This window comes from Leucoraja erinacea, chromosome 23 (genome assembly GCF_028641065.1).
Source record: "Leucoraja erinacea ecotype New England chromosome 23, Leri_hhj_1, whole genome shotgun sequence".
NCBI lineage: Eukaryota > Metazoa > Chordata > Chondrichthyes > Rajiformes > Rajidae > Leucoraja > Leucoraja erinaceus.
Genome location: NC_073399.1, coordinates 16579615 through 16605157, shown reverse-complemented (window position 1 = coordinate 16605157; position 25543 = coordinate 16579615). Strand labels below are relative to the sequence as shown.

At 42.6% G+C, this 25543-nt stretch overlaps 1 protein-coding gene across 3 annotated transcripts in view; it reads right to left on the bottom strand.

The window, feature by feature from the left end:
* The window catches only part of LOC129708296 (platelet-derived growth factor subunit A-like), a 55754-nt gene that overhangs the window by 11120 nt on the left and 19091 nt on the right, over window positions 1-25543 (bottom strand). For 2 of the 3 annotated variants that reach the window (XM_055653966.1, XM_055653967.1), the window contains 2 exons: window positions 15361-15393; window positions 4940-5086 (listed from right to left, as the gene is read on the bottom strand). In XM_055653966.1, coding sequence (XP_055509941.1) covers window positions 4940-5086; window positions 15361-15393 — 180 coding nt within the window. The remainder of the gene's footprint in view (window positions 1-4939; window positions 5087-15360; window positions 15394-25543) is intronic. The other variant, XM_055653968.1, reaches the window with a different exon arrangement.

Sequence of the window (25543 nt, the reverse complement as noted above, 5' to 3'; positions counted from 1 at the left end):
TACCAGCCCAAACTGAACTGAACGGAACAAATTTGTCTTGGTCTCTTCCTGCTTCCAGTTCCTCCCTCCTGCAATCAGTCTGAAGAAGGGTTCCGACCCAAAACGTCACGTATACATTTTTGATCCCGACCATGGGCGCTATCTGTATGGAGATTGTACGTTCTCCCCACGACCACGTGGATTTTCTCCAAGGTCTTCGGTTTCCACACACACTCCAAAGACGTACAAGTTTGTAGGTTAATTGACTTGGTGTATGTGTAAATTGTCCCTAGTGTTTGTAGGATAGTGTTAATGTGCGGGGACTCGGTGGCCCGAAAGACCTGTTTCCGCACTGTATCTCTAAACTAAACTAAACTAAATGTCTCTCAATTACTTTCAAGGATCTGCTTTAAAATAAGTCCTACTCTGTCCTTCTCCATTGAATAAAGTCACTGGAATGGAATTCAATTTGATACGTTACTTATGAAAGTAATTTGCTGACTTTGAATTCTATATGCCTAGTGACACATATCACAAGTTTTCAAGGATCATAGTCATCTAACGTGGAAACAGACCCTCACGGCCACTGTGTCCATGGCAACCATCAACCACCCAATTACACTATTCTCCTTATTTCACCTCATTCTCCGCAGCTTTTACCACCCACTAATTTAGGGTGACCAATTAACCTACCAACCCAAACGTGTTCGAGAAATAGGGGAAACCGGAGCACCCGGAGGAAACCCATGCTGTTACAGAGAGAACAAACAAATCCCACACTGACAGGACTGGAGGTTAGAATTGAACCAAAGTTTCAAGCGATGTGAGGCTGCAGACCTCGTGTAGGCCAAGAAACTTATTATAGTACAACCTTCTTCCATTTCCATGAAGGTAAAGACACAAAAGTTAAAGTTGACATCTTTCTAGAAGAGTAACATAGATTGCACTGGAGTTGACAGTAATGTCATTTGTTAACAGAGTATCATCATACCTTCCCAAAGGGAAGGAACTAGAACTTTATTTTGCCTTCCATCACAGTGAGGATTATGTAGGAGTCACTGTGATGGATGTTCATGGTAAAATGTGTTTTGAGTGTTCTGTTGCTTTTTATTTGTATGACTGACTTGGCAAATGAAATTTCTCGTATGTTGCAAAACATACTTGGCAAATAAAGTACTATTCTGATTCTGATCAAGCTATTTCCTCAGCATTCGTGTCATCCCCATTCCTTATTCCCCCACAATCCTGCAAGTTCAATCTTCTCCCACCACTCTCTCAGACCGTAACTTCCAGATCAAGATCACTTGATTCGTGAAAAATATTTTTTCCCAAATCAGCTTTGGCTCTTCCTCCCTTTTCCTCTAAATCTGCATCCTCCAAAAGCTGGCGTTACTGCCAAAGGAAACGTTTTTTGTTTCATTCACTCTGTTTCAGTCCTGGACAATTCCGCACATGACCCCACAACTCTAAGGAGAACAATCATAATTTCTCCAATCTGACCCCTTACATTGTGACGATCCTATGTAATCTTTTCTGCACCCTCTATGGACCTTCCCATACCTGCTTTAGTGTAAAGACCTAAACTGGATCCAGATCTTCATTGTTTTATAACAGGTCAATGTAACCTCAACAGATTTGGCCTTTACACCACCACCTAAAATCACATTCTGATGTAGCAGCATTAAATATTTGTGTCCATTTCTGTCCATATGCCTCCTTGCAATTGAGCCCTTTATATTGCTGTCTTTCCTTCTTCTTCCTGACTATATCCTTCACTTTGCAGTTTTCTGCCTTTCATTTCAGGGATCAACTGAGTGAATTTCCTCTGAATTGCTTCCTTTCCCGATTGAAAGGTGCAGCAGTAGAACCTTTGGCCCATCGAGTCCGCGCCGACCATCGATCCCCCTTTCACACTAGTTCTATGTTACGCCACTTTCTACTCCCTGCACACCAGGGGCAATTTACTAAAACTATCAACCTACAAACTCAGCACCCAAGGTCAGGATCGAACCTGGGTTCGAACGAACCTGCACGCAGATGATACAAGGAGATGGAAAAAACATTGTGAGGAGAACGCAGAGTCTACAACATGACATAGACAGATTAGATAAGTGGGGAAATATTTGCCACAGGAGTGTAATGTGAGGAAATGCGAGGTTATTTAATTAAACGGAAAGTGTGAAAAAACAGAAAAAGTACCATTGAACCATTGTAATGGCTTGCTGTCCCTAGATGACATCCCTATGAGGACAATCACATCTGCAGCCAGCCTGAATGAACCTGTCAGTTGCCACAAGCATGTTGGACATTAAATACCTAATTCTGGGGAAACAAGACTGCAGCACCCTGATTCTGTCACTTTCACTTATTCGTACTTTATTTTCACTCTTTGTTAAAGACATCGCACTCGACCGCATCTAATGATGATCACGTGCTCTGCTTTTACTAGACAGTTTCCCCAAACCTGAAATTATCTTCAGGATTAAGGCCAATGCAACTATATTTGGAGTTCAAGAGGGAACTGCAGATGCTGGAAGATCGAAGGTACACAAAATTGCTGAGAAACTCAGCGGGTGCAGCAGCATCTATGGAGCGAAGGAAATAGGTGACGTTTCGGGCCAAAACCCTTCTTCAGACTTCAGTCTGAAGGTTTCGGCCCGAAACGTCGCCTATTTCCTTCGCTCCATAGATGCTGCTGCACCCGCTGAGTTTCTCCAGCAATTTTGTGTACCAACTATATTTGGACCTCTTTTAGATTTTAACTTAAGTGTTTCTCGTCCATTTTATGTGAACAACAGCAATGGTGCTTTTAACAACTGTCAGCATTCTTCTCAAACATCTCCACAGTGCAAATGCCATGCCATGGGATGCTACTGAACTACATTGTTTCAGTTTGGAAAATTCTTTCAGCAAGGCAGATTTGCATTTGACTTTAGACTTTAGAGGTACAGCGTGGAAACAGGCCTTTTGGCCCACCGAGTCCACGCCGACCAGCGATCACCCCGTACACTAGCACTGTCCTACACACTAGGGACAATCTACTACTTTACAAAGCCAAGGCCTACATTCCTGCACGTCTTTGGAGTGTGGGAGGAAACTGGAGCACCCGGAGAAAACCCACGCGGTCACAGGGAGAACATACAAACTCCGTACAGGCAGCACCCGTGGTCACGATCGAACATGGGTCTCTTGCGCTGTAAGGCAGCAACTCTACCGCTGCACCACCGGTCCGCCCCCAGATGTTAAGAAGGAAGCATCTGATTTTACTAACTTTTTTTAAAAATTGGGCAACATTCATGTGCTTACCCATCAACTGAATTATAGCCATCTAGATTCATTTTCCCTTCTCAATATCCTGCATGTAATTAGTACACTGTTTTTAATACACTTTGGTACACTTGGCCAAGAGATGATAGAGATTGGTGTCTATTCTGGTAAAAAGCAGATTAGGGCAAGTAATGTTCTCATTCTTGTGTGAAAGTTCCATCGTTGACGTGCAACCTTATCAAGTTCTCTAATCTGCTACACTTTCCCAAATATTGGCATATGGATATGCCTACCTTGGCGTCCATATTGTCCACCTCACCAGCTCATAAACATACTCCTTTCATAAGAAAGTCCAAAATGTTACAACTGAAAGAGTGTGAATTGCTGAGGATTCAAAAGCTTGTTCTTGCAATGAAGTAATTTAGTGTTTTTAGTTTAGTTAAGTTTAGAGATACAGCACAGAAACAGGCCCTTCGGCCCACCGAGTCTGCACCGACCCTCAAATTAACACTATCCTACACACACTAGGGCCAATTTACTTTTATACCAAGCCAATGAACCTACAAACCTGTACAACTTTGGAGTGTGGGAGGAAACCTAAGATCTCAGAGAAAATCCACACTGTCACGGGGAGAACGTACAAACTCCATACAGACAGCACCCGCAGTCGGGATTTAACCCGTCTCTGGTGCTGTAAGCACTGTAAGGCAACAACTCTACCACTGCACCACCATGCCGCCCAAATGTGATGCTGATCCAAGCAGTAACTGACAAGGGAACACTCCTACTTATAATAAGAATAAAGTTGGCTTTCAAATTGTAGCTGAGTGCACAGATGACCTGTTTTGCTAGAAAATTGATTTTTTAAAATCTTATAAGTTGAATTAAAGTCCTCCAAGTTACATTTTAAATGCAGAGATGACTTATTGTAGAGGTGACTTGTTATGACTTAGTGTTCTCCAAATTCTGCTCCAGAACGGTGTTCGCTAGATTTATTCTAATTGAATAGGATCAGAAAAGAGAAAAGTCTCTGGAAATCTGTGGCAACCAGGTGAGAATAACATCAACATAGTTTTGGAATCAGAAATATAAGGTGTTCTTCCAGGAATCAAATGATCATAAGGCCTCGACAAATGAAAAAATGCAGCTTCGGAATAAAATGGTTAATCGTCCGTTCAGTTCATGGACCAAGACAAAATGTTTTCAATTACAAACACATGTAGTAAGTCAGGAGGAAGACAGAAGAAGGTCCCCGCAAGTTGAAGGAAGGCCAGCTTAATCTCATCCAATGGTGCTCCAGGAGCAACAAACAATTTGCTGAAGGTACTCAGCCGGTCAAGCAGCATCTGTGGAGGGAAATGGACCGTCGACGTTGTGGGTCAGAACCCTCCACCTGGGCTGAAAGGGTAGAGGGGAGATAGCCGGTACGCAGTGGTGAGGAGAGAGAAGTTGGGGAAGTGCCGGCAAGCGATATAGGCGGATCCAAGTGAGGAGCGGTTGATCGGAAGATGGAGTCAAGTGGATGGGGGAAGGGGAGAGTTGAGATAGTGACAGAGGCCGGAAATGTGATGAGTGAAGGCAGCAAAGTGTCGCGGGCGGTGGATTCGAGGAGAGAGGTGCTCCAAGTTGACGTGCACTTGCTGTTAAGCAGGAAATGGAAGATGAGCATCGACTAGTAGTAATACTAGCAGACCTTCTTTAAATGCTGGTTGCTGGTTCTGTGGCTGAAGCTCTTGTGGTAATACTGGGTGATGCCACGGGGGCGAGTGTTCGTCATTGCGAGGCTGGTGTCGAAGGTAATCGTGAGTACTTTTGTATGAATCCCGCCAACGTGGCACACCTTAAAAGACACAAAGCACAAACAAATCTCACTCAGTTCAACTAGCATGTAATGCCGAGCCCACATCTACCACGAGACATCATGTGGTTGTGCAAAATGCTCAGCTGATGAGATAATAGCCCTGGGCAGGCATTCACAGGGATTGAAGATGCCAGAGATTGTTGAATTTGACGTGACTTGAGTGGTTAACAGCATCAAGGAGCCAATTTTTATGCAGAATTATTACATAACACTGCAAAAGCATCCAAGTTCGGAGTTCTGGCAACAACATATCAGCCCTCTTTATTCTCTACGCAAAATACGTGGCACAGATTCAGTATTGTTATCGACGGTGGACGCAGCCCAGACCATCACACAAACCAACCTCCCCTCCAGTGACTCCATCACCGCCTCTGCAAGACCCCCAACATAATCACCCTGGCCACTCCCTCTTCTCCCCTCCCCCATTAGGCAAGAGGTACAGAAGTGTGAAAACGCACACTGCCAGATTCAGGGACAGTTTCTTCCCAGCTCTTTCAGACAACTGAACCATCCTACCAACAACTAGAGAGCAGTCCTGAGCTACAATCTACCTCATTGGAGACCCTTGGGCTATCTTTAATCGGACTTTACTGGACTTTACTTTGCACAGTTAACATTATTCACTTTATTCCCTTTATCATGTATCTGTACACAGTGGCTTGCTCAATTGTAATCATGTATTGGCTTTCTGCTTGCTGGTTAGCATGCAACAAAAGCTTTTCACTGCACCTATAGTAAGTACACGTGACAATAAACTAAACCAAAGGGACTTTATTGCTTTACGTGTGCACTCATTGTCATCAGCCCACAAGTGGATTGTTGATTATTAAAGGATTATCAAGAGAGAGTTAGATTTAGCTCTTAGGGCTAAAGGAATCAAGATTAAGAAGGAACTGCATATGCTGGAAAATCGAAGGTAGACAAAAGGGTTTCGAAGGGTTGTGGCCCGAAACGTTGCCTATTTCCTTCGCTCCATAGATGCTGCTGCACTCGCTGAGTTTCTCCAGCACTTTTGTCCACCAAGGAATCAAGGGATATGGGGGAAAAGCAGGAACGGGGTACTGATCCGCCATGATAATATTGAATGGCGGTGCTGGCCCAAAGGGCCGAATGGTCTACTCCTGCACCCATTTTTTTATATTTCTGACAATTGTTGGAGCCTGTGAACTGGGAACTGAGCCTGGGGGACTGTTTTTAGGCACTATCTAAATCGTGGGATAAACTTCAAAATATTGCAGCCAAGTTGCAGACAAGACTGACAAGATTGTGGGGAAATAATAATTACCTTCATTAATTCCAGTAATTTGCAAAAGTCAGTGGGCATGCTCATTATTAGGGAGGAAACAGCTTAAATTATTTGTATTTAATTTTTAAATCACTTAAATTACCACCATTGAATTACGGCTGTCGAGTGTTTTACTATAGTAATTGTGTTTATCAAACACATCCCTTCGAGGTATGTGGTAGGTTTAGGTTGTGGACACTGCTGTACCTCTGTCTGGATTGTGGGACTGGATGGGCAGGGAGGGGTCAGGAAGAGGTCTTTACGCCACTAGAGTTTATGTGTTGGAAGGAACTACAGATGCTGGTTTACACCGAAGATAGACACAATATCTGGAGTAACTCAGCGGGTCAGACAGTACCTCTGGAGAAAAGGAATAGGTGGCGTTTTGGTTCGAGACGTCATCTATTGAGACGTTATTGAGTTATCGAGAGCAGAAATGTCACCTATTCCTTTTCTCCAGTGATGCTGCCTGACCCGATGAGTTACTCCAGCATTTTGTGTCTATCTGATACAGTTTAGTTTAGTTTAGTTTAAAGATGTCGCATGGAAACAGGCCCTTCATCCACTGAGGATACAAAGACCATCAATCACCCGTTTCACACGTTCTATGTTATCCAACATTCTCATCCGACACATCTTGGGCAATTTACAGAGGCCAATTGACCTCCAAACCCGCATATCTTAGGGATGTGGGAGGAAACTCGAGCACACGGAGGTAGCCCACGTGGTCACAGGGAGAACATGAAGACTCCACACAGACAGCACCCAAGGTCAGGGTCAAACCCGGGTCTCTGGCATTGTGAGGCAGCATCTCTACCAGCATCGTCACTGTGCTGCCAATTGTAAGCTCACGATGTAAGTTGGGCCTCATTTATGTCACTTAACACGAGGGATGGTTGGTGTTGATAGGCTAAGAGCGAGACAAGAATGCCTCCCTGTTTCTGTGACCTAAGCCCTGATCTCGGGGACCATCTTTATTGAGTGTATATGCTCTACCCTTGACCACGTGGTTTTCTTCTGGGTTATTTGGTTTCCTGCCACATACCGTGGATGTGCTGGGTTGCAGGTTAGCCCATTATATAAGTTCCCTTTGTAGTCAAGGTGAATAGCAAGAGAAACAATAGGGAATTGATGGACACAGCAAGAATAGTTTACAGGGAAAGAAGTGACAGGAATGTCTGAGAGCCAGCATCGAGTTAATGGATCAAAGAGCCTCCTTTAGCATTGTGTGAAATATGAAATGACTTGAAGTATGAATAAATATGAAACATGATAACTATGCATTGGGTCACAGATCCTTTAACCCTTATTAAAATTGGAACATTTATGACGTTTCCAAAATTCCTGGAAAGTCAATGGGCATCGAAGTGTAAAGTAATATTATGACTATATTATAATATCATATGAAATATTCGGTGAGGCAAGAGCAGTGGTTATTGGGGTTGAAAACCGGGTTTGATCTTGTCCTCGGGTGCTGTCCGTGTGGAGTTTTCACCTTCTCCCTGTGACCACTTGGGATTCCTCCCAAAAGATGTGCGGATTTGTAGGTTAATTGGCCTCTGTAAATGGCCCCAAGCGTGTAGGCAGGGCTGCAAAAGTGATACTGACATAGAAGTAAACAGGTGATCAATGGACAGCATGGATCTGGTGGGCCAAAAGGCCTGTTTCCATGCTGTATCATTAAATAAATCAAAACGGAGCCTTGATATTGTAGAGATATAAGCACACAGACACATTGTGCAGTGTTATTGAATTATGTTATGCTAACATACAGTATGTGTTAACTGTTTATTTTAAATAATTTAATATCTCCCTAAAAATAAAGGATATCAATATGTCCGCTAAATGATTATCAGCTAATGTCTTCATGTCCTCATCTCAAGGGTCAAATGTCAATCACTTTGAAAATTAGTGAAAACTTTTCATTAAAACTTTTCATTGTGCATATGGAATCATAATACTTTTTTTTTAATTAATTTCCTAATTCTTTGGAAGATTGTTGAAATGAATCATATTGCTAATATAAAACATTTCCTTTAGAAGCATCTTCAAAGGGGTGAGATAATCAAATACATCGAATTAAACCATGAAAGGAAAATAATTGAAATGGTGGGAAAACACATGTGATGAGTATTGAATGTGGCAGCTTTCAACGTCTGCCTTTAGAGAGGATATTACAAATTTGAATTATTTTGAATGTATCATGCATAAAGATTGCATAATTAATAGGTGCGCTCGTTTTGGACAAAATAAGATGAGCATCAAGTTGGCATTATGGCAATCCTCATTGCAAGCTGTGTAATCTGATCCCTAATTTAGACCACAGATTGTGAGTGGGCCTGACAGGGTAGATGTTGTGATATTTGTACTGGTGGTAGAGCTGCAAACAAGGGAACATAGTTGCAAGGAGCACAAATTAAAAAAAGAGGCACATAAACATTTAAGGTACGTTTAAGAGGGTGACAAATGTCTGGAATCCGACTTAACTAAACTTTACCTTGCACTAAATGTAATGCCCTTTATCCTGTATCTGAACACTGTGGACAGCTTAATTGTAATCATGCATAGTTTATTTTGCTGACTGGATAGTATGCAACAGAAAGCTTTTCCCTATCTCTTGTGTACACGTGGCACTAATAAATAATCTAAACTAAAATAAACCTTTCCTTTCTATGTATTGTACCTATCCAAATATCTTTTAGATGTTAACAAGATATCGTACTATCTGTACAGTTTCAGCTAGGTCCCAGCTGTACTTGAAACATACTTCAGGGTCTCTGAGCATTGGTTTCCTGCCAGTCTGCAACTCCATCATAAGGGCAGCTAAGCAGAAGGCCCCCGTTAGGGATTAGATACACATTCCATTAGACAGGAACTCTGCTTAAGTGAATTTAGACAATAGACAATAGGTGCAGGAGTAGGCCATTTGGCCCTTCGAGCTAGCACCGCCATTCAATGTGATCATGGCTGATCATCCCCAATCAGTACCCCGTTCCTGTCTTCTCCCCATATCCCCTGACTCCGCTATTTATAAGAGCCCTATCTAGCTCTCTCTTGAAAGCATTCATAGAACCTGCCTCCACCACCCTCTGAGGCAGAGATCATGCCCGGGTCTCTGGCGCTGTACATGCTGTAAGGCAGCAACTCTACTGCTGCGCCACCGTGCAGCCCGGTCATCTAATTTTGATTGTTTCAGAGATTCGCCAGCATAGTTATTAATGGTTGGGTATTTTAAATGGCTGGGTATTTTAAATGCCCAGCTGACCGTAAAATAAAATAGGGAGCATCTCCATACGTGACAGTATGATACTGCCCCAGCGGGGATTGTTAAACAGTGGGACGGCAGAATCAATGGATGTTGCCCCAGAACATCCTTAACATTTGACTGAATGCAGTATATAATGATGGAAGACAAATTGTTAACACTATTCCAAAATGTACAAATGTCAGAGCTATTTATAGATTGGCTGCCTTGGCATTGAGAGTTGAAAATATTTGTGCCTGTAAATTAGAAACGGGCCAAGTATATTTAATGCTTCATTTGTTTAACTTTCGCCCCAGTTTTATTTTTCTCATTCAGACGTTTATATAGAGCTTGCTTGAGCTTAGAGCTAACGGGAAGACGTTTTTTGATTTCCTCTCCTTAGTTTGTTCCTTTACTTGATAACTGGTGCTCCTTTTTTCTTCGTCTTGCTTGCTCCATTCCCCAAGTTAATGCTCTCCTCTGTCCGAACCATTCCCCACTTTACCGGGGTTGTTTCTCATTCGTTTTCTCCTGGTTCTTCGGTGATGCCATGGTGGGGGGGGAAGATTGAGCAAGAACGGGTCGAGAGAACAGCCTCCTCCAGGCAAAGGGTCAGGCAAGTTTAGGCAGGAAGGATAAACCCAGCAGGAGAAAAAAAATAACTCAGCAAGACCAGGCAGAAATAGCAGAAGAAAAACAAACCAAAGAGAAAGTCCCAAAAAGTTTTCCGTTAACCCAGGTTAGGTTGCGGGCAAGAGGGTGGAGAATAACACAAACCCAACAGCCAAAGAATTTTCACCTCGACCTGGGTGAATTTCGGTTACATTTTGATTCTGAAGAGCAGAAATATACGAAGATTAGGAAATCCGATGCACCCCAGCTGTAAAATAGCTGAAGGAAGATACATCATCTTGGAATTAGTGTGCCTGGTAAAGAGAGCAGATTGCATACTGTAGATCCTTTTCTGAACTGAAATCCTTGCTGCAGCAACTTGTTAAAAGTTGAAGTCGTTCTTTGAGAGCTCAAGAACAAAGTGGCCATTAGCAGCAAAATAGAACAGACCACAAAAGTCCCAGAAGATAAAGATCCATTAAAATGCTCGCAGCAAAAGTACCCAGTAAAACCGTACAGAAATAACAAACATATCAATGTACAGTAGTTCCCAATATCAATTAACTTCAAACACCGACACGGGATGTTTTATGCAGCGACTTTTATCCTGGAATTGACAGCATTTTTTGGTTTACTGAAGACTTTATGAATAATTTTTAATCAATCCACAATCTCTTGGACACAATCAGGAAGCTGCTGAGGAAGAGGGGGCGAAAACAAGAAAGAATGCATGACAACGAGGAAGAAGAGATGGTATTGATTGTATATGTAGACACAACATAATCCAGTCAGTGAAACTCAGAAATTTAAACCCAAATCATCTCCAGCACTCTTGAAACACTTTCTTTTTTTCATTGTCCAGCTTTGAACCGTGAATCTTCTGAATCTGGAAGTTATCTTGATACTGAAAATAGCAAGCGAGACAACTGGGTAATGCTCACTTATTCAAATGTTTCACACGTGCAATAATATTGTGCTTCTCTCCTGCACACAAAGGATGCCTGGCATTTCTCATTTAAACCAATACTGGATACTCATGAATATGAGATTTGCTAAGATTTAAAATTAAAACTCCATAAACCACAGCCAATCCAAACCCTACCAAAGCCTGGGTATTGTTCATGTATTTCATACCCATCACAATAATTTGCAATAAAGTCTAAAAAGACACTTGCTAAAAAAGAATTTCACTATACCTTGGTACAAGTGAAAATAAAGAACCATTCTTCTACTGTCAGAGTGAGTCGAACGCAAATTGGAGGAACAGCACCTCATATTTCGCTTGGGCATCTTACAACCCTGCGGTATGAATATTTATTTCGCTAACTTCAAGTAATCCTTGCTTTTCCTCTCTCTGTCCCTCTCCCATCCTAGTTCTCCAACTAGTTTCATTGTCCTCCTGATTAAATTTTACTTTGTTGTCACCTTCTCCTCAGCTAACAATGAACCATTCTACATTTTCCTTGATCATCTTCCCCTTTGATCAGTCGTTTTCAAACCTTACCCTTCCATATCTCTATGTCTCCCTCTCGCCTGAGTCTCAACCCAAAATGTCACCCATTCCTTTTCTCCAGAGATGCTGCCTGTCCCACTGAGTTACACCAGCATTTTGTGTCTATCTTCATTGAACTATTAGATCAACACAAAAAGCTGAAGTAGCTCAGCACGACAGGCAGCATCTCTGGAGAGAAGGAATGGGTGACGTTTCAAGACCCTTCTTCAGTTAGGGATAAGGAAAACGAGACATATGATGCTTCACTGAACTATTGTTCACTGCAGGTAGACAAAAATGCTGGAGAAACTCAGCGGGTGAGGCAGCATCTATGGAGAGAAGGAAATAGGCAACGTTTCATGTCGAAACTCTTGTTCACTGCATGTTTATTGCCATGGATCAGGAGCAGTAAAATTTACTGCAGGACTAAGCACATCATTCGATGATGATCTGGGTAAAGTATCAAACTGAGCTCATACAATATGGCCCACCCTGCTCAGACTCTCCATGACTAAAGTCAATTATGAATAGTTCTGTCCCATCAGCATCAGAGTAGGTAGAGGGCTCAGTGTTGGGTGTTGAATGGATGACATCTTCGTGGCTGTTGGCTGAGAGATAAATAAGTACGGATGAGAGTAACAGGCAGAAAATGACCAGACTGGGGAGTTAGCTGGGGACACAAGGTACTGCAGATGCTGGAATCTTGAACAAAGCACAAAGTGCTGGAGAAACTCAGCTGGTCAGGCAGCATCTGGGGAGGGAATGAACAGGAAGAGGGTCCTGACCCGAGACGTTGCCTACCCATTCCCTTCACGGATGCTGACTGACCCGCTGAGTCTCTCCAGCACTTTGTGTTTGGCTGACCAATTAAACTATTTTGCTCCCACTCACCATAAAATCACCTGGATGTATAAAAAACTGAATTTAAAATGTACCATAATGGTGGAAATATGAAAACTTTATGGCACATTTTAACAGAAAGAGCTTTTTGGCTTCACATTTGACTCTTCTTCCCTTATCTGGCACCATTTTGTCTCCTGTTTATCTCTAGCCATTGGCTCCCCATCTGACAATCAAACCCTTCTCACCTGTATCCACCTATCACTTACCATCCTTTGACCTCTTTTCCAGTGCCCCCCCCCTCCCCCCCCCCTTCACTACTCAATTCTAAGGGCCCCGACTTATCCTAATCATGTCCAGTGATGCTGCCTGACCCGCTGAGTTAATCCAGCACTTGGACTTTTTTTTTGTTGTAAAGCAGCATCTGCAGTTCCTTGCATTAAAAAAAAGTGAATGCTGTTTGTTTAGGTCTGCTGGTCGTTGGGACTGGATGTAAATGCTTGAAAAATAGCATATTTTGGGAAATCTACACCACCATTAACTTTCCAGGTCTCCTCGCACGACAGTGAAACCACTTGGAAGACAGGAATTTTCCGCAACGTGTTTACCGAACACTTGTCCTCATCCAGTTCAGCTTTTGCACCATAGCATGAAAGCTGACATTTCTCATTTCACTCACTAGCTGGTCTCATTATATTTTCATTGCACCACTTTACTGAAGGAATAGCAATCATTTATTCCCAATGGAACATTTCCAAACTGATGTAGACTTCAGAGAAACAGAAAGAAACCACATCATTTGGATCAAACATGATTTAGACACAGTTTAACACAACATCAATAGTAAATTGTGCTTAAAACTTTAATATGTAGTCATCGTGTTTTTAGTTTAGAGATAAGGTGTGGAAACAAGCCCTTCGGCCCACCGAGTCCACACCGACCAGCGATCCCCGCACAATAACACACAAGGGACAATTTACAATTTTTCCAAGCCAATTAGCCTACAAACCTGTATGTCTTTGGAGTGTGGGAGGAAACCGGAGCTCCCGAACAAAACCCATGGGGAGAACGTACAAACTCTATACAGACAGCACCCGCAGTCAGGATCGAAACCGGGTCTCTGGCGCTGCAACTATGCCGCTGTGCCACCGTGCCGCCTGTTTGTTGCTTATTGTTTATTACTTATTGACAATAACATAAACCTTACACTCCAGTGTGAAAATGGAAAAATTGGTTTGTGCCTCTCGTGAACCAAATGTCTAGGAAATGCAAGTCTTTCACGAAGTTTCATAAACACTGCTTTCTTGGTCGGTATCACCTGGTTGCTTGAAGAGATTTTTAGGAAAGAGTTATGTTAAAAATATGCTTTTTAGTCAAATCTCTTGTAGTCTGGTGGTTAGGCTGCTGAATCAACATTTCAGCAGTCATAGGTTCAACCTTACTACCATGCAAGGTATATAATTGACTTAATTTACCCTGGGGATCTCTACACCAGCCACAGAAAGTGATCATAAAAGCTGCCAGGATGCTGCTAAAATTCAATCCATTCATTTGTGTCCATTGGGGAAGGAAGCCTGCCAGTACTACTTGCTCTCACCCACATGTGATGTGCCAGAGGAACATCAGGTGCGAAAATAGGAATGATTAATAAATACTGGCAGTAGAATTGAAAGCAAATGAGGGATTAAAAAACGTTACTTTATATAAACCAATTACAGTTGGCGATGTGCTGGAAGGAACTGCAGATGCTGGTTTACACCGAACAAAATGCACAAAATGCTAGAGTAACTCAGCGGGTCAGGCAGCATCTCTGGAGAAATTAAATAGGTGACGTTTTGGGTCCAGACCCTTCTTCAGTCTGAGAGTCAGGGAGAGGGAAACTAAAGGCATGAAAAGATATAAATCAAAGCCAGTAACGATGATCAAGGAAAGGTGGAACCCACTAGGGTCTCCAATTTTACACCATCCTCTTTCTCGTAACTTGTGTATAAATAGCTGTATAAGATTATTGTGATGCCGCTCCAGCCCTTTTGATAAGATCTTTAGGCAACAAAGCACTCAATATAGCAGCTATGGCATTGATTTGTCAATTATAATTAACTCCTTAGGTTAGTTTAGTTTAGTCTAGTTTAGTTTAGTCGAGAGACACAGCACAATACCAGGTTCTTCACCGACTGAGTCCACACCGACCAGTGATCCCCGCACATTAACACTATCCCACACACACAAGGGACAATTTATATTTACACCAAGCTAATTAACCTACAAAACATGTACCTATTTGGAGTGTGGGAGGAAACCAAAGATCTCGGAGCAAACCCACAAACTCCGTACAGCCAGCACTCATAGTCAGGATCGTACCAGAGTCTCTGGCATTGAAAGGGCTGTATAGCAGCAACTCTATTGCCACGCCACCGTGCTGCCGTTTAGCTTAGTTTAGTTTAGTTTAGAGATACATCATGGAAACAGGCCCTTCGGCCCATCGAGTCCACACGGACAATCAATCACCCATTCACACTAGTTGCAGATGTAAGATCGGCCTTTCCTGAGAGCGAAGTCACTCTCTGCGAGTTTGGTTAAACAAACTCATTAAGTGGATGACGTTACAACTGCAGGAGATACCAACCAAGAGAAAGATTGCACCACCATCACACTTCCCAGTGCTTTTTTAGACTGTTTCCACATTTTACCACTGAATGCAGCTTTAAATCTAAATAGTGTATTGGTCACCTTATTATTTGTTGCATTTAAACACACAAGGCTCTGTACATTAGGCCTACCTGTTCTGGATCTGGGTCTGATGCCAGCAGGATCTGTTGAAAGAATATTAAAAATAATGCAATGTAAATAATTGGTATATTGGTATTAAACATTCATTAAACATATCGTTGAATAGATGTTAATTTTTGGAGATGTAACCTTTCGACATTATGATAACATTTCACTGGGGTGGTGGGATTTCACTTGGTCCACCCTGTTTTGACGAATACAATCAACCTGGCGTGCATAAACAGAAGATCAAACAGAACAAGTTGTCTTAAACTTTAGGCTGTGCACGCCATACGCAAGAAGAAGAAGAAGATACAATTACACTGCATCTAGGAACATGTGACAATAAAGTATCATTGAGTCATTGGAACCATTAAGATCATCAGCATTGAATGTAAATCTATATCCACCTCCTCAAGATGAGCTGGGCAATGACACAATGCTGAGTTTCCATCCTTATAAAAAATCTATACAAAATCTATAAAAGCAAGTGTCAGCATTTTTGAAACTACACAATGCAAATCTTTATTTCAAGAGGTTTCATACACAACTTTAAGGTTAAAATATTACAGGAATGAAATGAAAGAACTCAAAGCAGTCGTAGAAGGGAAGCTAACAGAGTGAGCGCCTTTGACATAGACTCCGTTCTTGCTCCTCTCAACATGCTCGGGGTCAGAAAATCCACAGCAAAATAAGCTTCAGCAAGAAGGAAGCATCAGGAAACAAAGCAGAACAGGAGATAAGCATTACAAATGAGCCTCAACTGCTCAATGGTATTGCATTGATATTGTATGGATGAGAATAGCTCATGGCCCATCACTCATTATTAGAATTTCCACATGGGAATGAGGTTCGTGAATGCTAACACAACAACCTCAAATCCCAGACATAAATTCCGCAGGGCTATAAATCAGAACCTTCAGGTAACAATGCTAAATTCTGAAATTTGCCGCAGTTTGTGCTTTTTTAATCATAGCAGTTGCAATCTTCTTTCTTCTATGAATGGTCAAATCCAATCAGGAATCTGGGCTACCTTCGAGATTTTAGTTGTCAAGAGTTCCACTCACTAGATCAACATTTGCTCCGCAGGGCATTTTAATTTACTTTAGAGATGCAGTGTGAAAACAGGCCCTTCGACCCATCGAGTCTGCGCCAACCAGCGATCACCCGTACATCAATTCTACCCTACACAGTTTGGAGAATTTCCAGAAGCCAATTAACCTACAAACCTGCCCATCTGTGGGTGGGTGGAATGTGGGTGGAACTCGGAGCATCCAGAGAAAACCCATGTGGTCACAGGGAGAACGTGCAAACTTCATTCAGACAACACCCATAGTCAGGATCAAACCCACGTCTCGGGAGTTGTAAGGCAGCAACTCTACTCCACCCGTCAATTTTATTCAATCACCGAAATCACAGCTTTATGTATTCGAACACACCATGACCATTGACTGCATTTGATTAAAGACACTCCTGTTTTCATTTCCCTTGCCTCAGGAATGACTAAAAGACAAGATCAAGTAACTTGGTTGTCCCATTGCGGATGAATCCTTTGTGAGGCAGAGTTCCTCATCAAGTCAGAAATTTAACCTGGATACCAATGGAAAACACAACAACAAAACCCAGACATAAAATCTGCAGCTCTAAACCAGAATGTCAGGTCACAATGCCAAGTTCAGCAGACCTCCTGAAATTTCTACATGAGCAAGTCATTAAAAATATCTCACTTAGAATTTCAGAAAGGCCATCACTCCAGGTTTAATATTATCATTGTCCTATCTGGGACACGTGACAATAAACTTTCTTGACTTGACTTGTCATTAGTTAGTTTGTCATTTGTTAGATGTTGTGCAGAGGAGAAAATGGCGCCGGTGAGATGGCAGCCTGTCGCGTGCAGCTGTGTGTAGTGTATGTTTATTTAGTATTTTAATAATATTTTAGTATAGTTTTTAATAATATTTTAATAGTCTATTTTAATAGACTACGTATAAGTGTTATAGCCACAACTATCGCGTGTTGTTGAGTTCTTATCCGAGTGGAAATATGTGCCTGATATCAACCGGACGGACGGAACAAACTGCCGTGGTATACACCCGTCAGGGACTGCTAAGCCTGGTACATGGCTCAATATTCGGGATTCAACATGACATACCGAAGGAACTCCTACAGAAGAGACATCGGGGAACGCGTGCAGGGGTGAAGAGAAACAAGAGGAGGTTGGCGAGAACATGGAGAGAGACTTTTAAACCAGCCCTACCATCTATCACCATGGGAAATGTTTGCTGCCTAACGAACAAATTAGACGAATTAGAAACCCTGGTCAGGTACCAGAAATTGTACCGGGAGAGCAGCATCGTTAGCCTGACAGAGACGTGGTTGACGGAAAATACGCCCGATTCTCTGGTCAGTTTTACCGGCTTCAGGACGATACGAGCAGACAGGGACCCCGGAGCTAGCGGTAAGCAAAAAGGTGGGGGGCTTTTACTGCTCGTCAACAACAAGTGGTGTAACCCTAATCATGCTACTATCAAAGAACAGATATGTAACAAGGACATTGAACTTTTAGCGGTTAGTTTAAGACCATATTACCTACCCAGGGAGTTCACTGTGGTGGTAGCCATTGTTGTTTACATTCCTCCATCTGCCAAGGCGGAAGTCGCGTGTGACGTGCTGCACACCACTATCGCTGGACTGCAGTCAAAGTACCCTGAGGCGTTCATTGTTGTGTCTGGAGATTACAACCATGTCTGCCTCTCTAAGATTTTGCCCACTTTTAAACAGTTTATTGACTGTGCAACTAGAGGTGATAAAACGCTGGATCTCTTGTATGCAAATGTGAAAAATGCATACAAATGTACTGCACTGCCCCCTCTTGGTCGATCAGACCACAACATGCTACATCTCTCTCCCTCCTACACCCCAGCTGCCAAGAGGCTGCCTGTCACCACCAGAACATTAAGAGACTGGTATCCTGAGGCTGATGAAGCCCTAAGGTGCTGTTTTGAGACAACAGATTGGGATGTGTTCTGTGAGGAGTATGGGGAAGACATTGACGGCCTAACAGAATGCATTACCCATTACATCAATTTCTGTTATGATGACATCATGCCATCCAGGGTAATTCGTTGCTACCCCAATAACAAACCATGGATTACCAGCAGCCTGAAGGCCTTACTAAATGAGAAGAAAAAGGCTTTCAGGGTGGGTGACAGGAATAAAATCAAAGAAATTCAAAGGGAACTGAAGGTGAGGATTAAGGAGGGGAAAGAAGCATATAGGCTCAAACTGGAACGACAGCTGCAGCAAGATGGAGTGAAGCAGGTATGGGCTGGAATGAAAAAGATCACGGGTATGAAGCAGAAGGGCGGTACACTGCCTGATGGTGAACAGAGTCTGGCTGATGATCTGAACAGATTTTTCAACAGATTTGACTGCCCCACACCATCCCAGCCTCCCCCACCTGGTCTGCTGACCGTTGATGCTTCCTCACCATCTCCCCTCCCTCTCTCCAATACTCCTGAGATGTCATCTGCACGGGGTCCCCCCTTCCCACCTACTACTACACCACCAGCCCTACCTATGACTCTTCATACTGCGCAGGTCAAGATGATGCTGGACAGACTGAAGCCAGGGAAAGCAGTGGGGCCCGATGACATCAGCCCAAGGCTACTGAAGACTTGCTCCTCAGAGCTGTGTGGTATCCTAACACACCTGTTCAACCTGAGCTTGCGTCTACAGAAGGTCCCAAGGCTGTGGAAAACATCTTGCCTGGTACCTGTCCCAAAGAAGACCTATCCCACTCACCACAATGACTACAGACCAGTAGCGCTCACTTCACATATTATGAAGACATTTGAGAGACTTGTCCTCTCCTACCTCAGGACTAGTGTGTCAACTCAAATGGATCCTTTACAGTTTGCATATCAGCCCAACATCAGTGTCGATGATGCCCTTATTTACATGCTGCAGAGGGCGTACACACATCTGGACATCCCTGATGCATCTGTAAGAATTACATTCTTTGACTTCTCTAGCGCTTTTAACACAATTCAGCCTCGACTGCTAGGGGAGAAGATGGAGAAGATGAAGGTGGATCCATTAATGGTACTGTGGTGTTTGGATTACCTTTTCCTCAGACCACAGTATGTGCGCCTACAGAACAATGTCTCAAGCACCATCATGAGCAGCACAGGGGCTCCACAAGGAACTGTGCTGGCTCCATTCCTGTTTACCATCTACACAGCGGATTGTCAATATAACACCAACAGCTGCTTTTTGCAGAAATTTTCAGATGACACAGCTGTTGTAGGCCTCATCAAAGGGGGCAATGAGGAGGAGTATAGAGACACAATTAACAACTTTGTGGAGTGGAGTGCACACAATAATCTCCATCTCAACACCAAAAAAACGAAGGAGATAGTTGTGGATTTCAGGAGGGGGAGGAGGAGGATTCAACCAACACCAATCACCATCAGGGGCACTGAGGTGGAGGTGGTCGCCAACCACAGGTACCTTGGTGTGCAGCTTGACAGTGAGCTGGACTGGAAGAGTCATATGGAGGCGGTGTACAGGAAGGGACAAAGTAGACTGTATTTTTTAAGGAGGCTAAAGTCATTTAATATCTGTCAACCCCTACTGTGCAGTGTCTACCATTCAGTGGTGGCCAGTGCTCTGTTTTTTGCTGTGGCCTGTTGGGGAGAAGGCGCCCGAATAGCGGACAAAAACAGACTGGATAAGCTGATCAGGAAGGCCGGCTCAGTGGTTGGGGCAGAGCAACTAACGGTCCAGCAGGTGGCAGAGGCCAGAACTCTGAAAAAACTAGGCTCAATAATGACCAACCCCACTCACCCACTCCACGCCCTGAAGGTGATCAAGTGCAGCATCTTCAGTCAGAGACTGATTGCACCAATGTGCAAAACGGAGAGACATAGGAAGTCTTGTATACCAGCTGCTATAAGGTTTTATAATGCACAAAAATTTTAACTTATTATGTATTGAAGATATCTGTTGAAATGTGTGGTGTTATGTCTGTCTTGAAGCTGTTGTGGCACTGTAATTTCCTGTAAAGGATTATTAAAGGTTATTCTATTCTATTCATGGATTAAAGATTCTGCAAATGGCGAAAAATGGCTTTACTATTAAATCATCCATGGCTTCACGATTGAATGAATAGTAAGGTTTGGGGTTTGGAGCCTGAAAGGTTTGGATCCAAAATCAAACTATCAGGTTAAAGGTCTTTTCATTCTGACAATTGCCACGGTAAACAGTGTCCATGATGAAGTGTTTCAAACATCAACTTTGATACCAAAACTCCAAGGAAACAAATTAAAAAAGGAGCATATTTTCTGGAGTTCTTAGAGCAGAATTAGGCCATTTAGCTATCGTCTACTCCGCCATTCAATCATGGCTGATCTATCTTTCCCCCCATTCTCCTGCCTTCTCCCCATAACCCCTGACACCCGTACTAATCAAGAATCTGTCAATCTCCACCTTAAAAATTGCCATTGGCTTTCAACTATAACCCATTCATCTGCGTGTCAATGTAAGTTTAAAATTTTTATTAAATGTTTTAATTCATAAAATATGTTAGAAAATGCAGTTCAGATGACAAATGTTGAAAGCAGCAAGGATTTCCCATGTAGTTTCCATTTGGACACGTGCAGCCTGATCTCCAGTGCTGTCTGTGTGGAGTTTGCATGTTCTCCCTGGGACGGATTATGTTTCCTTCAATTGCTCTGGTTTCCACCCACATTCCACAAATATCCATGCTGCTAAGTCAATTGGCCACAGTAAATTGACCTCCAAGTGAGCTGGTGAATTGTAAAATCTGTGGGGAGTTGATGGGAATGTGGAGAGGTTAAAATGGGATCAGTATTAGATTAAAAAAAGGCAATGCTTGTTAGTCCATGAAGATTCAGTGGACTGGAAGGCCTATTTCTGAAAGAAAGTGCACTACATAACTCTATTTATCATTCTGAAGGACAACTGCATTAATTGAATTTAACTCTTAGAACGTAAAATATAAATTATATCATCATAGAATGTGCCCTAAATGTGTGAGTGTGTAATGTCTGGGTATGAGCAGTACATTGTTCTGACAGGTATTAAAATAAACAGATTCAGCAGCTATTAGGAACTTAGTAGGACTCTGGTGTGGTGAAAGTGGAATGCATCAGAAGAGATGTTTGCATTGGACCATGACGTATTCTTGATATGTTATTGTCTTAAGAGGTCAGTGAAATTATTTGTGGGTGAGGTATAATGTTACTGCAAAGAATGCCGGGTATGTGCCATTGTGACATTGTGTCATGGCAGCTACAGCCTTCTGAAGGAATGTGAACTGAGAAATAATGAACTGGCCTGCCCGTGATTATAACTGTGTGTGGAAGGGATGTGTGCAACTTATTAGGTTAGAGAGCTGAGGTGACTTTTACTCAAATAAAGATGACTTCATCAGAAAAATTACTAATCAGTAAATAAAAACAAAGAGCTGAAATGTCATTAATGTGTGATCCAAAGACTTTACATCTGCAATTTACTGTCAACTCCTTCAGCTTTATTAATGTAGTTCAAAATAGCATGGAAACAGGCCCTTGGCCCATCAAATCTATGCCGACCATCGATCACTAGTTCACACCAGTTCTATGTAATCCCACTTTCCCAACCACTAGGGGCAATTTCACAGAGGCCAATTAACTTACCAATACTGTAACAGTAACAACAGAACAAGAGGTTTATCAAAATAAAGGAGTCTAGCAAGGTATTGCATGCGAAAGGTGCAGGAATATGTGCATGCGTGTTAAATTTGCACGCGTGTGTCAATGTGTTGATGGTTAAATGTTTTATCTGTGAATATTCATCATTTCGTTTCATTTCTGGTTGACGCCAAAATGTTTGTCATAACTATTTTCATGGAGAATAGCTTTGAGATGAAGCACGGGGCATGGAATGGTGGTGTAATTCAAGGATAGGCCAGCACGGTGGTTTAGCCAGAGTTGCTGCCAGACAGCTCCACGGTTCTGGGTTCAAATCCAATCTCGGGTGCTGTCTTTGTAGAGTTTGCAAGTTCTCCCTGAGAATGCATGGATTTCCCTTAGGAACTCCAGTTTCATCCCATGTAGTAAGTATGTGTTGGGAGGTAAATCACCCCTAATGTAGGGAGATAGCAAAGGGAATTGGGAGGGAGCGCTGGTGATGGGATTGGGGGATTATGGAGGGGAGTTGAACTGATGACAACACTCTCAGAGCCAACATGGACCTGATGGGAGGAATGGCTTCTTTCCATACTGTAAATTATATGTGACAAACATATAGAAGCATTGTTTTGTTGTAGGAAGGAACTGCAGATGGTGGTTTAAACTGAAGATAGACATAAAATGCTGGAATAACTCAGCAGGACAGGCAGCATCCCTGATGTAATGGGTGACATTTCAGATCGAGACCCTGCTTCACACTTCAGACGGCAAGCATTGTTTGCTGAGAGTAACTAGGTTTATTAGGCTATTTTGGCATGTCTGCAAATCTATGCTCTTTTTCTTACAGTAATTTTTTTTTAGCTCGTTTAGTACAGTAATTCATCTTTTTATTGCATAACTGCACCTTTCAAAAGGAAATTGGGCTGATTTTTAACTCTCTCTCTCTGATATCTCTAACACATGGGGAACTCCCCTATGTGGCTCATAGGGACAGAACACATGCTGTTACTCTGTGCTACCAAGCTGCAAGATCACAAGGCCTAAACCCACTTTAAGTTTAGGTTTAGATTGAGATTTACGTGTATCGAATCACGTGTATCGAGGTACAAAGTTGTGTTTTGCATTCTGTCCAAACAGATCAGACATACTATACACAAATTCAACCGAGTCTTACTCAAGTAATTAGAGGCCTTGCCTCTGTTCAGTGGGTCACCCTCATCCACTATTTACCTGCCTGTTCCATTAAAACTCCTCAGAGCAGTGATCACACTGAATTTCCTGCCTCAGCCGCCTCTCATAGAAATGTCACGGTCTGGGTTTGTGATCAGTGTCTGCATTTAATTGTGAAAGTAAGGTGTGTTCAGATTTTTACAGGGAATAGACATTCCTATGTGTTGAGGTCAAAAACTCCCACCACACTTGTGTAATTTTTTCCCACAAACAAGAACAAATAGGTACAACTGCTTTGTTTGAGGGGAATTCCCCGTCAATAATGCGTTGACTCTGAGGCAAAGGATAATAACCTACTTATGATTAGCTTTAGTTCCTAAGCAACCTATAATTATAAAACAGAAAAAAAAATCAAACAAGAGGCATGTAAGAGCTTACATCATGTCTAGAGTAAGACATCTTACATTTTTGCCATGTCGGGGATTTGATAAATTAGCCTGATTGCAATGAATTTGATTTCTTGCTGAGTGGCTTCCAAACAATATCTTTTTGAAAAGTGACTATTGTTTACTATTTTTTTCAGAGAGCTTGCATAAAAAAAATACACCTTTATCGTTTCTGGGAGCATGACAAAAGTGATAGGCGCCACACAGACACTATTCATCCAATTTCCACTGAAAATTGCAATGGTTTCTCCTTCAAAATTATAATTTTTTTTCCAAACATTTATCAAAATATTTCCCAAAATCTATCTGTGTAACCCCAAATCTTTTAACTATCTCCTCATTTCCCGCCGACTCTTTTAAATTGTTGGGACTCCCCAAGATGAGGAAATAAATTCTCCCATTCAAGCGCTTAATCATTTAATGCGCTTCAATTAAAATTCCAATCCCTCCTTTGCTTTAGTGAAAATAAACACAGTATATAATTTCGCTTCATGATTCTAAAGTGATATCCCTGCAATTAACGGTGCTCAAGGTTTAAACAGCTTGCAAAACACGAGTAGACCAGACAATATATGTACATAATGTTGAGTGTACAGATTACAGTCCAAAATGGTATGTGAAACACTTATTTTGTGCACAGATTAAAGATGCCCTTAACAATAGAATGAATCCAGGGTGTTCATTTTGTAAGTGAGCCCCATTTGGATTGAATGGCTAATCCCTTATGGGCTTGCCCCACTTAGGCAACTTTTTAGACGACTGCAGGAGACTATGCAGTCGCCACATGTAGTTGCCGGGCAGTCACCTTCATGGTCGCGAGGGGTTCCCGCATTCTGGGAACTAGTCGCGGCCTCATTATGGTCGGCGCACATTTTTCAACACGAATGGAGCCGCCATGGAGAGTAGCGAGAATTCTCGTGCCGTAGGTGGGTCGCCAGGAGTTCGAAGGTCCTCGGAGGTTCTCGTAGGTTGGAGCCGGTGCCGACTGGTGAATTTCATTGGCTCATTGGGAAAAAAAGGTAAGCAGTAATTTTCAGAACCAAGGATAACCGACCGGTAACGTTAAAGGTCCGCCGAGCTTCACAGCTGTGTATCTCTGGCTTCTGAAAAGTTGTCTCCATTCCTTCTCCCCCCTCTTTTAAAGAACTTACCATACACTGTGCTTTAGCCCTCTTAATTACAGCGCCAACCTTCCTGTTCAACGCAGTGTGTGTCTGTATCACCTTGCAAGTGGGGGCAGCGCTGTCTAAAAAATTCACACGGGCTGGTGAAGAAGTGTGTGTGTGTGTGTGTGTGTGTGTGTGTGTGTGTGTGTGTGTGTGTGTGTGTGTGTGTGTGTGTGTGTGTGTGTGTGTGTGTGTGTGTGTGTGTGTGTGTGGTGTGTGTGTGTGTGTGTGTGTGTGTGTGTGTGTGTGTGTGTGTGTGTGTGTGTGTGTGTGTGTGTGTGTGTGTGCGCGCTTGTGTTCCACTCTGACAGTCGCCGTTCCAGTTGCCGGTTTTTCAGGCGACTGCTGGCAGCTTGACAATCGCCGGCAGTCCGCTGAAAAATCGCCCAAGTGGGACAGGCCCATTAACCTACTAAAAGCATCATTAAAAATAACCTGCAGCTTCAAAGTCTGCAGATGTCAAATGGACAACAATGCAGTAAGGAATCAGCAGCAGCAGCCAGTATCAAATAACGCAGAAAGAAATGAGGAACAGAAAAGCCACTCTTGAAATATAACCCTTCATTGTTAAATGTGCTAACTAGAGTCATAGAGTCGTACGGCGCAGAACAGGCCCTTCGTCCCAACTTGCCCGCACCACCCAACATGCCTCATCTACACTAGTCCCACTTGCCTGCATTTGTCCCACATCCCTCTAAACATATCCACATACCTATC